At 42.2% G+C, this 18,150-nt stretch overlaps 1 protein-coding gene across 1 annotated transcript in view; it reads left to right on the forward strand.

The window, feature by feature from the left end:
* Positions 1-463: 463 nt before the first annotated feature.
* Positions 464-18,150, forward strand: part of npr2 (natriuretic peptide receptor 2) — a 50,948-nt gene continuing 33,261 nt past the window's right edge. Inside the window, 6 exon segments of the mRNA XM_079179494.1 lie at positions 464-1,401; positions 9,470-9,651; positions 11,640-11,753; positions 12,175-12,310; positions 13,288-13,382; positions 17,496-17,631. Of these exon segments, the coding sequence (XP_079035620.1) occupies positions 615-1,401; positions 9,470-9,651; positions 11,640-11,753; positions 12,175-12,310; positions 13,288-13,382; positions 17,496-17,631 (1,450 nt within the window). The 5' untranslated portion in view covers positions 464-614.

Here is an 18,150-nt window from a genome sequence, read left to right on the forward strand (position 1 = left end):
CGCACAGGAGACTTTAGCCAACCCACGCTGCACTGTGTGAAATGGCAGACAGGGGGCGACTAATGGCCATTTTGAGAATTTAATTCATACACTGCAAAAAAGGGGGGAAAATAGGCTTGTCAAATATTTTAACATGTAATCCAGTCTGTCGCACTTTAATTTACTGTCACCATTTTTTTCATTTAACATGATCATCCTCTGGTCTCCGGTGCAGTTTCATTTGTGAGTTTTTTTTTTTAGAAGGGATCAGGATCTGCCTTATTATGTAACATATTTACCTGAGGGATAATCACTTTGCTCCCAATGGTCAACTGACTAATGGAGGTGGACATTGTTTGCAGTGTGTGACGCGTGGGGGCCGAGCAGAAGGCTGCACTGATTTAAGTTGCAGTCATCTGGATGGATGTTATCACTCTCCGAGAGGCTATCAGTGTGAGGACCACGCTGCGCTGGAGGAGTCGCTTTGGGAAGTACGGGAAGTTCATTTCACGTGGATTTACGCAGCGGAGACGCATGGCACCGCCGCGCTGGCACTACAGGATGATACCCTTACCGACTTTGTTTGACGTTTGAGAAAGAGAGAAGGAGACAGAGAGTTTGGGAGACGGATACTTATGGTGTGGCGTCAGGGCGCTAAAGCCGGCCGTGTCTCATCTCCAAACGGTGCGCTCTCCGTGACCGTACTTTCCAAACTGGGACGCGAAATGGGATGCAGAGGCGCGCTGGGATGCTGCCTGCTCGCTGCGCTGTCCTGCTGCCTCCTCCCCGGCTGCAGAGGTAACATAACCGTGGCGGTGATGCTCCCGGACAACCACCACAAGTACCCGTGGGCTCTGCCGCGCGTCCTCCCGGCTATCCTCATGGCGCACGAGGACCTGCACAGCAAACACGGACTGTTGCTCGGCCGCTTCATCAACATCTTGAACTACAGCACGGAGGACCCCATCGCGGGCTCGTGCGCCGAGAGCCGGGCGCAGGTCGTGGCCGTGGATGCCAAGCTCTACATCCGTCCGGACGCTTTCTTCGGACCCGGGTGCGTGTACCCGCTTGCCTCCGTGGGGCGCTTCGCGTCCCACTGGAAACTCCCGCTGATCACAGCCGGAGGGCCCGCGTACGGCTTCGACAAGCGAGAGGAATACCGGACCATCGTGCGCAGCGGGCCGTCCACCACCAAGCTCGGGGACTTCGCCAACGTCCTGCACACGCACTTCAACTGGACGTCCCGGGCTGTGGTGATCTTCCACGACCTGCGGCAGGACGACCGGCCGCACTACTTTCTGTCGGAGGGCATCTACCTGAACCTGAAAGGGGAGATGAACATCACGGTGGAGGCCGAGCCGTACGAGGACGACTACAAATACTACAAGGATCTTATTAGTTTCATGAAGGAGCGCGGGAGAAGTAAGTTAATGCTGAAGGCAAAAGTGTGATGAAAAGTTTTAAATCCGGGTGCAAAGCGCACGTTTCATGCATATTTAGACCTGTGGTGTTCAAACAAAAACAAAACCTGAGTTTCTTAGTTTCGTTTTCTTTAAAAACTATCTTTTAGTTCCCTACACAAGCTTGTTTTTGAAGACTGTGACATTATCTCGAAATAGAGCAGATCCCCAGCTGGTCACTATAAAGATTGTGTCAGCGGATGGAGAAGGAGATTCCCATTTAATGGAGGATCTGGGAAGCGGTTTAGTTAAATGATCTCACGCCTGCAGCCATATCTTTATCTGTTCTTTGAGGAAAATGACCCATCAGTCCATCAGTCGACCTTAAACTGCGAGGGAGGAACACAGTTTCATAAAGCATGTCTGTTAGATTTGGAGCGTTGCTTTTAAGAAATGCTGCAATGGGAGATTCCGCTCTTCAGTGAGGTCACACTTCCCAGCAGATACAGACAAGAGGTTGACTGGAATAGGTGCAGGGAGCAGCCTGTTTATGCCGGAGTTATTACAGAGGAATGTTTAGGCTGTGGGCAGTCTGCTGCAGGTTTACTGCCTGCAGAGGACCACCACCTGCGCTCTTTACAGAGAGAGAGCGAGAGAGAGAGAGAGAGAGAGAGAGAGAGAGAGAGAGAGACGCAGGGGTTGTGGTCATATGGGTGCCCTCTCAGCCCAAACATGCCTTGTTTGTGTGGTTCACTTTATGCATTCTTGCGGCTGCAAGAAAAAGCCGCGGCTGCAGAAAAATCCAAAAAGGAGTCAATGTATGTGTACGTCAGTACAACCTCACGCTGTGAAGCCAAACGTTACTTTACTTTACATATTTCTAGTGGAGATGCCAAAGTTCCCAAAGATACAAAATGTGTCAGGATGACTTTTATGGAATTGTGAGTAAAAGTATGCACAAGACATGTCCATTTAGTCTTGCCCTGGTGTGACTGTTTCACTCAGTGGAAACATCAAATGAGGAGCTGGCACAAGATGATACAGATTATATCTGAAGCTGTCAGCAGTGCGGTATAACATGACTTCCCACCCTTAAAACTACCGAAGGGACTTAAAATGAGGGGAACTAAATGGTCAATGGAATTCATTTTGAGTTGCTCAACAGTCATTTTGTTTTTAACAGCTGTTTGTTGATGAGGCGTAAATCACACAGCGGAGTCGCTGTTAAATAACCCATCAGTGTTCTCGCCTTAAGTTTAATTAACTGGAAACATTGTGTGGCTGACTTCATCTTCACTGCTGTTGTGCAAACTGTGTGACTGAGGGTCTGGATTCTGAACATTTGTTTGTGCATGAGAAGAGACAGAGATCATACAAGAGCTGATTAAGTGCATCATATATATATATATATATATATATATATATATATATATATAAATAAAATACTGCTGAAGCAAAGTGTGCAAAATGACAAATCCCTGTACGTCTTAGTAACTATTGGCTTTATTAATAGTAAATAATTACCAATGCTCTATCAGTCATAAGCTGGGGGCAGCTTTTGGGTTTCCACGTTGTGAAAATAACCCTTTGACTTGCTGTCTTTTTGGGAAGGTTCACTGGTTTCCATCGATATAAATGTTGTCAAGTATTACATGCTTCTCTGAGATTGTTGTTGTTGTTGCTGTTACACACAATATCGTAAATATCATGTTTTTTCCCCTCAATTTTGATGTATCATGAAATAATGCGTACAGGTTATCCTGATATTCAGCCATAGTGCATGCATGGGAGTGTGCAAACATATTTATCTTTCAATACTTCTGGGAGCGTTTGGAGGGAATCGTATTTGGAACCATAGCTCAACATCTCAGGGCAAATTCTGCTTCCAACCAGTTCTGGCACTGTGAAGCCAGAACTGTTTAAACAGCTTAATCTGTTGTTACAGTAACGGCGTCAACAAATAATGGAATAAACACAGCGTAAAGGTAATTAAAGGGCGGTGTAGCAAGGTGAAGGGTAGGGTGCCCCCCCCCCCCTCTCTCCCAAATGAATTATGGAGCTACCGCAGTGAGCTGGAGGTCACGGAAGCTAATGGTTTTGTCGGTGCTTGTCCCGGCTCGGCAGTCAGCTCACTGTTATCCCAGCAGATAACCTCTGGGCCATCACCTCTGTAATGTCACCCGACTGCTGGCTGGGTTCAAACGGCAAGAGGCTGAGCCGAGGTGGGAAAGGAAAACTGGGGCTCTTAATGTGAAGCCACACATCATTGGAGCTTTGACAGCTGACCAAGTCATTATGTGCCGTTGCAGCCCCTCCCCACCACCACCTCTACATTCCTCAAATTCCTTTATTTTAATGCCTGGTAAATGCAGATGTTGGATTCAAGTTTTCGGGAATCTTACTTGAGTATTTTTCCTTATGTGAGACATTACTCCTCCACTGCCTTCTTTTTACTCCTTCTGACAGCTGGAAGTAGCTACTGCTGATTTTACATTAAACATTCGATGAGCTCATTGCCTTCTGGCCCCCCCGAAAACGTCCCAGGTCCTCTGCATGTCAATGTTTTGTGGGAGTTTGATTAATTGCACATTTGGAAGGGAATTTAGCACCAGCGTAGTACAATATCAACTAAGACAAGTCCTGCATGAGTCCATAATGTTATTTTGTAGCCCTGTCTTGTTGAGGTTCAAGGCCGCTAAATCACTGCTGAATAGCTCTGGCTGTACAGGCCAATGTCAACATGTTGCTGTGTAGCAGCAGGTTAAATGTTTTGGCCTGTTCACCATCTCAGTTTAGTATGTTAGCAAGCAAACACTTGCAGCACAAGTACAGCTGAGGCTGATGGGAAAGTCATTATTTTTGCATTGTGGTCCGACAAATTGGTGATCCCCTGGCTCTTCATCAGCGCCATCATCAGGTCGGAGTCATGACTAGTCCTCCCCGACTTTCCTTAAATATCTGCACCAAATTTCACAGTATCCATCCATTTGTTATAAAGATATTTCACACAAAAGCAAAGAAGACAGATCCATTACATTTCGCGGCAATCCATCTGATAAAGAACTACCGACATCGCCCCACAAAGAGCTACACCTCTAGAGGCGCTAAAGACAATCAAGCCAAGCAGAGCTTTGTTTGCGGTATTAACGTTGAGGACTTTATCTGTCTGAGCCAGAAAAATGGCAACAGAAAAATGTAGACAATAATTGGGACATTCATGAATGAAACTGACAACTGATAGTTGAACAAGTAAGTCCACTTACAAAAAAACTCTTGAATTCACCTATTTCCTGAACTGTGGGGGGAAAAAGAAGTTTACTGCTCTGCTGGTAAGAACTGTCCGTCGATTCAGAACGGGGATGTTTTTGCAATAAAATGACTTTTACTGCAACCAATAACTATTTCAATGAGGGAGTATTGTATCAAGATAGACCTGAAAAATGTGAACTTATCCCTCAATGGGAATTTGGCATTGACAGGGTCCATACTTAGGCCTACTGGATGGTAGCTGACTGGGGGTCAACAGGGGCCCAACAGTGAATTTGTGCACTGCGGTCCCAGAACCAGTTAATCCAACAGTAAACTCACAGGATACGGCTGTTTTCAAAATGTCAACATTTCAGAGAATCACTGTTGAAGTTGATGCCACAATCCATCCTAGACACGACTAAAGAGTGTTCTCACTCTGTAGTATTGTAACCGTTCTGCTGATCTGATAATCTATTTCATCATTATCTCACATGTCATAACACTCGGAGACAGAGACCAGTCTTCACACTCTCACAGTCTTCATTGAAACTGCTATTTACCAAAGAGACAGTCCCTGCAAAAGCTGTATTCTGCTGATGTCAGCTATAGGGACATTGTTTCTGTCGTTTGTTGATTATATTTATTTATTTAATTGTTCTGCGCAGTGAGCATCACAAGTGAAATTCCATAGGGTTGGAGCCTCTCTTCGAGCTCTGGACACAGTATGAGATGGAAGCAGGTACACATGCCAGTACTTTGCAGCTCTCAGTGAGAGGTGAAAAGAATGTCTCTTCACAATGAAGCTCGGGTAGTGCCTCTGTGTAATTACAGGAATCCTGTTTCCTGTGAAAACACTCCCAGGATGCAACAATAGCAGACGGATAGATAATCTTGATGTTGTTTTCACATATTTGGTTGTGATAAATTGTCTATGCCGACAAAGGCCGCAGAGGCAAAGCATTAAGTCTTATATTTTACAACAGAGTCGTAAAAGCCCCCCAGACGGATTAGAGCATGAAGAAACAAAGAGCTGGAGGATAATCTTTTTCGAAAGAAAAAGATTCAGACAAGACAAACAACACAAGTCATGTTGAAATCCTGCACAATCCAATCGAGAAGGCGACAAATACATGTTGAGCGTGATATTTGGCTTGCTTCCTGTTTGGGAACTCGCATGAGATTATCTCACTCTTCTTTATGAGTCTTTCATGGAAAAATCAGCCGTTTCCAATGCAAAACAGCCTGTTTTCATAACTTTATACAGTCAAATGTTATTTAGTTCTGCTTGTTAAATTGTCTGGTTTCAAGGCACTTACTCTTCCTAACTTCCTCAAACAAGAGGAAACTCTATTGCAAACAAGTAAGCAATAATACACACTGATGTGGCCTAATATAAGAAAAGAATCCCTTCAGTAATTAAATTTTTTTTATTAAAGTGTTTGGATAAGTGTGTAATCAACATGGTCAATACTTATTTTGGAGGATGTAGTTTGTGCTGCTGCTGAATTGTGTTGTGTTGAGGTGTTCTTAAAATGTTGTCCACCCCATGAGGATAGTTTAAAAGATGGACATTATAACCGGTAGGCCTATGAAGGAAGGACTTAAACAAGCAACTGTGTACATTTCACACTGTATAACTTGGTGGGTAAGAGGGCTAACTATTGTGACAAAGCAAGCCGCTAGGCTAATTAATGCAGTGTAAAAATGCCCCAATGCCACTATCACCGTTACAGTTACCCCCCAAAAAACAAGTTATATGTTCTGTTATTTAGCTGTCAGGAGGTATTTTCCTTATGAGGCGAGATAATTCTTTATGTTTTATCAATTTGTTCTCCTTGGCACAATTCTGTAGCGTCATTATCTTGAAAAATGGCGGACTGCATTGTTATCAATGTCATATCTCATAGTCTAACGATCCCTCAGTATGTGCGTTATTGTGAGGGCTATTTTAATAATAGAAGATAGGTCTGTCATACATCTAAATACACAACGAGACAGAAAATCACTTGATATACGGAATGCACCAATTTTAAGTGCAGTAGTTAATAGAGAATTCTTCACGAAAATCCCGAATAGAAATACAAAGCACTTGTTCTTTGACTCAACCGGAGACGTCTGTAAACACGTTTTTAAGATTTCTTGCCATATCAGACAAAAACAAGCAGTATTGAGAACATTGCCTCCTTAGTGGAGGTAAAAATGAGACTTGATTGTGTAATATATACTTCAAACAAATTTGGCTCATAAAAATATGAATATGGGACTTAATAACATGCTAAATTATGCAGGAAGGATGTTTTCTGCAGTGCAGAGAGCAGGAGCAGGCTTGATCACCCTCTCGGAGTCTGCGAAGTGGAACAACTTGTACCAAACATTTTAATGTGCTTTTGTGTGAAGCAAAGCCTCTGCAGGTCCATGGACTGTGCGACTGCTACAACACAGGAAGACATTTTCCCCCCCGGCTGTGCAGCACATTTATTTTGGGAGCGGTCCAGGAGACAGCAGGACTCCTTGGCATGGTGAACCATGTAGGAATACATGAGAGTTGGGTTCTAAGCGGTAGCCGACTTTGGTCTAACACATGAGGAAATGTCTGCGAACTGGGAGGACTGCCTAGCAGCTGGCAGCAGCCACTCCGACATACGCTGCGAGTGGAAATAATGCTACGTTTTCTTAGTCATGTCTCAGCAGCACGAGGGTGTAGGTGGCAGGGTGAAGGCAGTGGGTAGAGACACTGTCAGAGGCTGTAACAGAGGTCGCAAGTTCGATTCCTACAGCAGCAAACAATGACGTGTTGTTGCGGTGTCTTTGAGCAAGACAGTGTCTGCCTGCCCTCTGAGTTTAAAGCTAAAATGTCTAACTTTCTCTTCATCTGTGAGTAGGCGTGGGTGCTGAAACTCACTGCTTTTTTTGGTGCTAGCTGAAATGTGTCTGCTGTACCAAGAATCCCAAAATGTCAAGTAAAGTTGACAAAAATAGAGTCTAAAATGTTTGATTATTTTTTATGTAGAAGAAGTTCTTGTATGGCTGCTTGTGTTTAGACAGCATTTAACAATTGAGGACAGTAGAACCAAAAAACTACAACTGCATCAACAAGTCCTCCAAAACCAATGACACAATATGTTTCGTTTTCTGATCCGACGCCACAACATTACTGTTTTCTGCTTTTACACCTCTATGGTTGAACTTATGTTGAGGTTATAGGACATCTGTCGTCATGGTTGCAATAGTCATGAATTGGTTAATATCAGGCAACAAACACGGTGATTGTCAGAGCAATCGTGTCAATTGGAAACAGGAAACGAACGGCGGCGCCCGTGTTAAAGTCCAACGTTTTGACCCATCAATCCATCCCGACCTTCTCCCTCTGAAGACTTTGTTGCTCTATAATAACGTCACAATAATTCCTTTTGCACCTAGAACGGAGTCATAACTCCTACAGCCGCTAGTAGTGTCATTCTACCCTAAACGTGTTGTTTTTTTGGTATTTGCTGAATGATGCTGTTGCAGTGTTGCTTGAATCCCTTTCCTTCCTTTGGCTGTTTCTACTGTGAGAAGTTACTCTGAACCAACATTCACCCTCGTCTTTGAAGGATTTCTGGCTCGATTTTGGCTTCTTTGCTGCCTCCGATAGATGTTTGATTTTGTTTGTGTTTTTATTTTTGCATATGATGGTGAAGATTGTGTCAGACCTATTCTCTTTGAATCCGACATTGCAATAATTGAAATATATGTTGAGGACTACTTAGAAATGTTTAAAACTTGTTTTTGCGATAGCAGAATCGACAGTTAGACAGAATCAAAGGTCACTTGAGGCAAATATTTGGACTGAAGTGTCTGGCCGAATATGTTACTTCTCCATCCAAGTGTATTATCTACTACTCATGGTATGCTGTTGATTTCAGGATGCCGAACTACAACAATTTGTGGAAAATATGGCACTCAGCTCTGGTTTAAACAGGTTATTATTGGTCAGCTAGAAGCGTAGGCATTAAACTGAAACACAAAGAGGCAAGTCCAGCCACAGTAAATGTGCAGGTCTGAATGCCTTACAGCACTCTGCACTGAACATTACAATATTTGAACGAAAAGAAGTGAACGATCTCCCCCCAAATCTCCTCCCAGCTCACTGTGGATGTTTTGAAACTCAGCACAGGTCACAGCTGAGGTTCAGAACATCAACACACGCAGAGCCAGCTGAAAGGAAATTTTGGGGATTTGGGGCAAAACATCAACAAAGCAAGGAGTGTATCGACTAGCAAAGAGGCTAGTAAAACTCTGCTCACCTGCTACAGGCTCCTCCCACTGCTCCAGTGGACCTTTCAGTCCTAGTGGATGTCCAAGCCATTAGCCCACCTCCTGCTCTTCAGCCTCAGTTATTCTGTCCGTCTTGTTGTTGCCTGTCATGCAGATGCTGATCGGTCTCTGCACGGCCTTACATCTGGCATTTATTCATGAGTGCTTACCGCTTGTTTTCAGTGAAAATAATCAAATATGACTCACTGCTGAAACAAAAAAATAAACAGGTGGACAAACAAATTCAGATGGAGACAAAAAATCAGAACAGTGTGTCAAGCCCTGTGGTGTAGATGTGGTCTTCAACTTTGCATGCAGGGCAAGTGACATTTGTCCACCAACACTTTCACTTGTTCCACTGCACAATCTCCGTCTCATCGAGCATTGAGACCTTCAAGTTTTGTTTTCTTACCTGTTTTCCGATACAAACGGACTCGTTTCGATATCTTGAGTGTATCCAAAAGAAGACAGAACAATCTATTGCCTTCAGAAAATCAAGTGAGCGCTCAGGATAAACAATGTGTTTTCTGTTGTTCTGTCTGCAGTCGTATACATCTGCGGGCCCCTGGACACTTTCCTGAACATCATGAAGCTGTTTCAGAGGGAGATCCAGGACCCGGAGAACTACGCCATTTTCTATCTGGACGTGTTTGCGGAGAGCTTGGCGGATCGCAAACCGTGGCAGAACTCCGACGCTGACTGGGCCGATCCCATCAAGGTCTTTAAGGTACAGTGACCACAGAACACCCACACACATGCATGCACATCGGCACGCATACATAACAGTATGCAGCAGCAGCAGCCATGCATCTGGGGATAGAATTAAGACCGTGTTCACATTCTTTGCAGATTTATTGAATGTGGACTGTCATAGCTTCACCCGCTTTGTAATTGGAGGCAGGAAATTATACAAGACCAAAACCACCATTTGGCATGAGACTTGGATGTCTCTGACAACGCATATTTTACTCTCTGTTTCTGTTCGTTTTCCCTCTGGACCACATCATATTTTTCAGGCCCTACTTTACTGAATAACACAGAATGAAGTCCTCAAACCCAGCTCACAATCGGTTGAAATACTTTCAGGATCCATTGTTTCTGATTAAATATCACATGTTCCAAGAAGTGTGTTAAAACTAATCTAAATCATGGGAAGCTTTTATGGTAATGACACTTGTATATGCACTCTAACTGATTATCTTAGGAGGCTTCATCATTTATGCCATAAAAGGGAAAAAGACCCCCCTCAATCCTTTGGACCATAATAAGGCTTAAAATTCTCTCTTGACATTAATGAATGGGGGGGGGTGTGTTTTCACAGGAAGCCATTTAGCCTTACAAATGAGTGCACTGAGACAGAGTGGGCACAGATGTGTTGCTCGTCTAATTTATCTCCCTAAATGTCACACTGGCTTCTCTTAATTCTTTTTAGTTTAGTGTTCACAAAGTTTTGATGGCGAGCGGCCTTATGAATATAAAATCTTGCATAATATCAAATGAATAGTGGCCATGTCTGTCATTATGGACTCAGCATATGTTTGCTTTAAACACATTAAAATACAGTTGAAATATTAACTTAGAATAATTAGGAAAATGAATGTCTAGCTCTGCATTCCATTTGCAGGACTTAAAGGGGACTTAGTGTTAATACATAACTCCTCACACATCTCCTCCACCTTTTTATCGGCACACTTGGAAAACCCTCTTAGTCTTAATATTTGCCCCTCTGAAATATGCACCGCAAAAGTACAGCACCGCAAAAGTAAAAAAAGTAATTCAATTTGTTCAGTTAAAGCATGTGAAGGCAATGATGTAACGATGGACACTTTTATACAAGTTGTTTTGTCATAATTTTATCACAAACTACGAGGTTTTTTCAAACCTTAACCAGTTGTGTTGCCTAAACCTCACCGATCTTTTCACAACCTTGACAACCACGTGGCATTGTACGTTTCTGTTAGTGTAATAAGATGCTGATATGAAACGCAATTATGAAACATAATTTAGATTCAAAAAGTTGACATTCAATGTATCTTTTGGTTTTCAGAAACATTAAATACAAACATTTTTCCTGACGACTGGGTTGCAATACTCGACCGACAGAAAAACATTGGAACATCGCCCCCAGGTTGAAAAGTTTCCCTTTCGGTATTTTTTCATATCTTATAGAAAATAAATAGTCAAACAGCTACTTTAATCAGCCTCCACACATTCAACATATTGCAGTTTGTGCCATGATACTTATGTCTGTTCACAAAGATTGAATTTATGCCAAGAAGAAAGCTGTTTTAAGATTGGAGACACATTTCAAGTTGAAACCATTAGGAATAAAACAGCTTTAGCATCAAATACAGTGATATCTGTATCCGTCAATATGAACTGCAGAACAACATTTTGCCTCCCATCTTTTCCTGATCACGCAAGTTGTTAATTTGTCTGCAAACCGTAATAGGGCTCATTATGGCAATATGTTTTATTCAGAGCGTTAATTGCTTGTGGAGCTTTGTGGTGGTTTCCAATGACTGTTGCGACATGAAAAACGATCTAGCTCTTCCTGTTAAGAGCAAAGCCAGACGATTTCCTAGAAATGTCTAAAACTTGTTTTTGTGATATATCGACACATTTCAAAGGCCACTTGAGGCAAATGTTTGGACTGAAAAGTTTGGCTGAATATTGTATTTCTCCACCCAAACTCTTGATCTGTGTCTCCTCCAGTCTGTTTTCGTCATAACGTACCGGCCTCCTGACAATCCAGAGTACAGGGACTTCCAGAGGAAACTCCACGCCAGAGCGCAGAGGGATTTCGGCGTGCATTTGGAGCCATCATTGGTAGGTTCCAGTCTCTGAAAACCGCAGGCTTTCACAGCAGCACCACGACCTCTTTAATCTTTTATAAGATAAAAAAAAGAGAAAGATAAAAATCCCCACTGTGCTGTATAATTGCCAGCAGTTAATGATATTGACAATGATGTTAGCTATTAATGCCTTTCTTTTTATTACTGCTTTCATCTCAGCTTTTAAGTATGGCAGTTTCACAAAAGCACAATATACGATACATTTTAAATGAATTATCATTTATTGTGTTTGTTGGTATTGGGCACTTTCACCTGCCAAAATCGTGTTATTTCACAGAAGCAGGCTCTTGTATATTGGCTCAATGTATTTTTTAAATGTCTTAATCAGAACCTTCTGTATTAAAAAAGATCCTATTGTTTCCCTGTTGTTCAAAACGACGCCTCTCTCCTCGCAGATGGACTACATCGCCGGCAGCTTCTATGATGGTTTCGTGCTGTACGCGATGGCCTTGGAGGAGACGCTGGCGGAGGGTGGAGCCCAGAACGACGGCATCAACATCACGACGAGGATGCAGAACCGCCGATTCTGGGGTGAGCAAATGTGGTTTAACTTGTAAGAGCTGCTTCATACATGAGAGTAGGTTTTAGAAGATACATGTTGTGTGTTTGCCAAACTGATTCCACATAAATATACTTGTGACTTCATGCAAAATGGTAACTTGCCATCGATAAATATGTAAATGCGGGAATCATTCTGCACAAAAGCCATGGCGGCCTCTCAGATAACAGGGAAAGGCGCTCTCCAATAAGCATGCAGTGAAACCAAGTGACCGGCCCGGCTGGTGGTTATTGGGAAGCACCATTGAACCCAAAATGTCATTAAAACATAACCCTTCAAACACAATAATTGTAGTGTTATTGAACAGTTATCACAAAGCACTCCTGTTAGTCGTCCATTTGACGCTTGGTGTGGGTGCTTGTTTACTTTGTTGGCTGCCAGATGATCTGCGCTCACATCATTTTGGAAGAAGCAGAACAATGGGATGTTGTTGCCTCAGATTAAAAGGGTTGATGAGGGTTGTTTTGCTCAGCAGGATGGGGGGAAAAAAACAAGGAAAATAGGGCCAATGTTGAAAATAATTATGGAAAGTTGTGTGGATGTTTTGACAATGTTTACTGGGCTTACAGAGGGAAACGCTTTTTCATCCAATACTGGCTCAGCACATGCTTTTTTTTTTCTACTTAGAGGTCACATTACAACTCTTTTCCAATTTGTTTTTCTACTGCGATGAGTAGTTAAGAGACAAGAAGATACACAGCAACAAGGTGATAAAGTGAAGCTGCAGAATCATCTTAAACTAAATGTCAAAATCAGTATACCAAAAGCATTGCACTGAAAAGGGTTGACAACGAATCTAAGTGTATGCCGTAATTACCTGAAGACATAGAAAAGGCCCTCAGTGTGCACAGTGAATCATGCCAATTCGAATTGGAGCAGATGTAATGAGAACCATACTGTATATGATGTTGAATCAGACCCTGAATGTAGATATTGTTTGTGTTTTTAGGAGTGACGGGACTTGTTACCACAGACCACAAAAACGCCAGGGACATAGACGTCAACCTGTGGGCGATGACCAACCAGGAGACAGGAGAGTACGGGGTAAGTCACGCTTTCACTGTTACCGGAGATAGTTTACGTTGTGTTTAACGTGTTTGTGATCTTCAGCAGAGTTTGATATGGGGGTTAGTAGATGATTGAACTGACATTTTGGATGTGGACTACTCTTTTATAGCTCCAATGTATTGTTTATAGATTGTAATTGTCTACTGGGTTGTATAATATTTTTGTATGAAACAGGAGGTTTGGCAGAGGATTTAATTTAGGGAGGGAATTCATTTAAAAGTACGGAAGTCAATGAGCTAAAGGCTGCCAAATAAACACTAATATAAATAAAGACCCGAATACAGGGGTCAGCTGAATGGATCTCAATCTCTGCAAACTTTATTTTGAGTGCAAGAATATTCATTGACAAAATGTGCATTTTGCAGGACAATGATGGGATTTTAATAGAAAAGTATGTACAATTTACATGTGTTTTCTATCAAACCTGTATTCGGACTGAAATGACTGAAAGTGGAACAATTCACCCAGGGTGTCACGGAGAGCTGCAGCAGTTTGTAAGCAGATTTGGCATCGAGACGTTTTTGTTGGGCTTGGACTGGGCCGATAAGCAAATGAGGAAGGCCTCAGTCGACCTTCTTCTTACATATCGTGTTATTCTTGGTTAGTTACTACCGCGATGTCCTTTTTCTTACATGGTTTTCAATACTAGTGCTGATACAAGGTAGCCAAGCGTTACTACCAACACCACTTTTATGATACCGTTCTTTCAGAAATATGAACCTTTTTTTCTGCAAAACCCTTATTTTGGGGGGCTGGTGGGTTCAAGGCGCCGACCATGAATCCCAACATACCTGGATGCCGTTTGGTCGGGGACATTTGTTGCATGTCATTTCCCATTTCTCTCTCTCTCCGCACATATCTTGTCATCTCTGTACACTTGCGATCTAATTATGGCATAAAACAGCCCCAAAAACAACCTTTTTGCTTTTTTCAAAAGAGGTCAAAGTTCCTGTGCGTTAAATGCAAAATAAGCACAAGCAGTTATACATGAACTAAATAAAACAGTCTACAACTGGTAACAAGACTACACATTTCGAAGGACATTCAATTCCAGCTTTTGGTACATGACAATTTTCAATACTTAATGTTGCAAACACATTTCGGTTGATACCAGAAAAGAACTGTGGTTGAATTATAAACAGTTTAGTGACAATAATTACTTTTGCGCTCACATATGTACTCATAATATTGATCAAGATATGAACATAAATCATGTGTTCTATACAAAAAAGTCTTTGTTGTCATTTATCCCACAGGGGAACCTTTTGATATAAACTGTAGAAGTTATTCAGGAATCATTTTCAGTCTTAGTATGTAGACGTCGACACAAATAATTGACAATGAGGGCTAATTGACTTCATGTTATTACTCATTTTAAATACAGCATGATATGCGTAGTTCCAAACCTCAGCCTTTGCTTGTCTTTGAAGCAATGAAAGCCTATGTATATGACTATCTGGGATATATTCTGTTGGTCCGGACGTCTCTAATGATAAGATGCATAAAACCTCAAATTTCCCCCACAGTCCAATGAAAATATTTGTGTATGTCGCGCTCTGCAAACAGTGTTGTGAACTGCCCCAGTGTGTGTGTTTTTTTTCCTCTGAGGGGAGAAGAAGTGGGTTAGCTGTAGACTTCAGTTAGAATTTCATAGCGGTCCTCAGAGGCTGTCAGCGTGACCGCGTGGTCTAATTTATCCTCGGCTTTTAATTGGTCCATTTATATGGCCGATTGACCCGAGTAGCCAGCCGCCTGGCTGAAAATATCACAGGTCAGTTTCAACTTTCAGAATCTCAGACTGCTGAATATAATAAAATACAATATCAGTATCAACATGACTCAGGCAGATTGTTTTGATGGATTACTGACTATTTATTTTTTGTATTGTTTGTCATCTTTATGTTTTTATCAAAGTTAATTTTCAATAATCTGTCAAATTCATGACTATGCTGTATGTTAACAATCAGGGAAAAAAGACAAGATGCATATCTTACATTACTGTTCAATTGACATGACTATCGGCATAATAAACAACTGAAATGGGAAAAAGTCTGAGAACATGACTCTGACTTTACATATGATTACCAGAAGAAAATATTACTCAAATTTGGTTTTGATCCACAGTGGATAAACAGGTGTTTTAAACATCTGTACACATAGTTACATGATCTTACTGTAAACTCGGTTTACAAAACTTATTTCTGTGAGGACAAGAAAACAGGGAAATACACCATATGTCCAAATTCCTCTGTGATTATGTTTTTCATGGTTTGGACGAGGCCCCCAATTATGACCCCCAGTTATGACAGATCTTAATAGAGTACTCCAGAGATTACACATTGCACTCCTGTAACATTGTCAGGCTCACAATGAACCGTTAAATTCAATGCAGCAAAGATATCACCTTTTTAATTCCACGCACGACTTGACAAAACCTGGCGCATACGATACCCACGATACAACACAAACAGTAGACAGTTCTATCAGGGATCCGGCTGGTATGCTCGTAGTGATGTAACCCTGAACAGCTAGCATCAAGAAGAGACGAGGAGCGGCCTACAGAGGTCTGCTGCGCTCACCTCTTTCTAACTCCAAACCCCCAGATTTTCTTTCATTTTCACACTTGAAGTCTTCAGCCCCAAATGACACTAACCCCAGCGACATCACTTGAGGCAATTCATCAGACTTCACACAGCTCCCTTTCGGAATGACAAAAAGCTTTTTTTGACAACTTGGTACTCTCCAAGACCTGTAAACAACTGGTGGAGTTCCCCGTCAATGTTCCAGCATATAATGGTGTTTTAGGTAACAGTGTGCACATTCCTGTTTCAACATAACGATGCCCCCATGTTTAAGGCCCCGTAGTGTGCAGGTATCCATGAGCCTTAGACCACATAGTGTATATTACAGTATATAGTGTAGCTGGCAGACTTGTAGGGGGTTTAAAGGTGAACACAAGCATGAAGTGAATTGTTGGAGGAGTGCAGTGTAAACACAGGCTTCTGAACTGAGATACTGCTGCTATTTCAGACGGTGCTCCCACTGCCCCTTCGCCCGTGACATTCTGCTTTGTTTTGATGACCCTACGTCAGGTCGACTGCCTTTAGGGGTCTTAGCAGAGACGACGCAACACGCTGGGAGCCTGGGTGGAAAACATAAAAGCTCCTCCGGGCTAGTTAGAAACACAGGAGTCGTGTTTCACAGCAGGACAACAGATGCTGCTCCTGAGGCTGTACCATCAAATAGAAGCTCACATATTAGACGCTATATAGGATGTTTGTCACGCTACATCGAAGCAGAGCAGGAATAGTGGGGAGAGAGAAGGGGACCGAAAATGGTGAAACAAAAACACAAGATTGGTTGACGCTTCACCAATCTCACCAAAAAGTTGAAACCAGCTCAACTTTGATTTACTGTGCGTCACACAGCGACAAGGGTCAGGCGTCAGTTTGTAGCTTCATGTCACCAGCTTCCATTAGAAAATGACTCGTGGCCTGTTACTTGAAGGGAACTTAGCATAAGAGTCTACAGCCATGCTAGCAGCTCTGTGAGGCACAGCAATGCTTTGAGCTAAATGCTAACATTAGCATGCTAACTAACATTCTCACAATTACCATGCTGCTGTAACATGCTGTGGTTTACAATTTTTACCATCTTAGTCTAGTGTGTTAGCATGCTAACATTTCCTAGTTTATGCTAAACTATTTTTTCACTGAACGACCAACATTGCCATCGTTTGCTAAAATATGAATAGCTGTTTAACTTTGTTCAATCACAGGTTCAAATTCTAATAGTGATTGCAGTAGTAAATATATAGCATATAGAACCAGGAAAACATTTAACTTTTTCAGACCAATGACAGAAACCCTCTATTGAAAAGTGCTAATGTAACAAGCTTTAGCCTGGAGGTGACATATGCACTCTCTCTATCGTTGCACAGCCAATGAAAAACAATGTTATCAATATTGTCCTCAACAATACATGTATAAATGTCTATAGGAACATGCTGTGAAGTGAGCTTACGGTATAACAGGCTCAACGTATTTTATTTTCACCCATTTAAATGGGCATTTCCCTCTGTGTTTGCAGCTGGTTGCGTACTACAATGGAACCACCAAAGACATCATTTGGTCCCAGACAGAGAAGATCCACTGGCCCAACGGGGGCCCACCGCTGGATAACCCGCCTTGTGTGTTTTCCACGGACGACCCCTCCTGCAATGATGGTATGTCAACAGTTAAATCTGCCTGCAGATGATTATACCTGTGACTGAGGTGAAACCAGCTACATAAGGTTGACTAATGGACACACTGATTTCAGGAAATTGCACGAAAAGAGTTATGACAAGGAAGTTATATGTTTTTTCTGTTGACTTAGAGTGAGATTGAATCGCTCATCAGATGGCTATTACAGTGCACTAATGCTTTGTTTGTCGCTGTATCTCTACAGGGACTGGGATATTTTCATTGATGCTGTGATGATAAATGTGTTGTTTTCTTCAATTTCATCCCAACTCTCCCTCAATGAAGTGAAAGAGCAAATGTAGAAGTGTAATATTTGCTGGAGTAACAAGCCATGTGAAAGATAATTGCTGAGTTGTCTTTGTTGCTTGAACAGAGTGACAGTTTTAGAGGGAAATGTCACAGATGATAAACTGAGGAGGAACACCACTGCAATTATAAATGTATTCTGATGTGAAGGAGGGATACTGAGTGGAGGAGCCATAAATCAGACTCAAATAATT

The sequence above is a fragment of the Pholis gunnellus genome (genome assembly GCF_910591455.1).
Source record: "Pholis gunnellus genome assembly, chromosome: 18".
NCBI classification, from domain to species: Eukaryota; Metazoa; Chordata; class Actinopteri; order Perciformes; family Pholidae; genus Pholis; species Pholis gunnellus.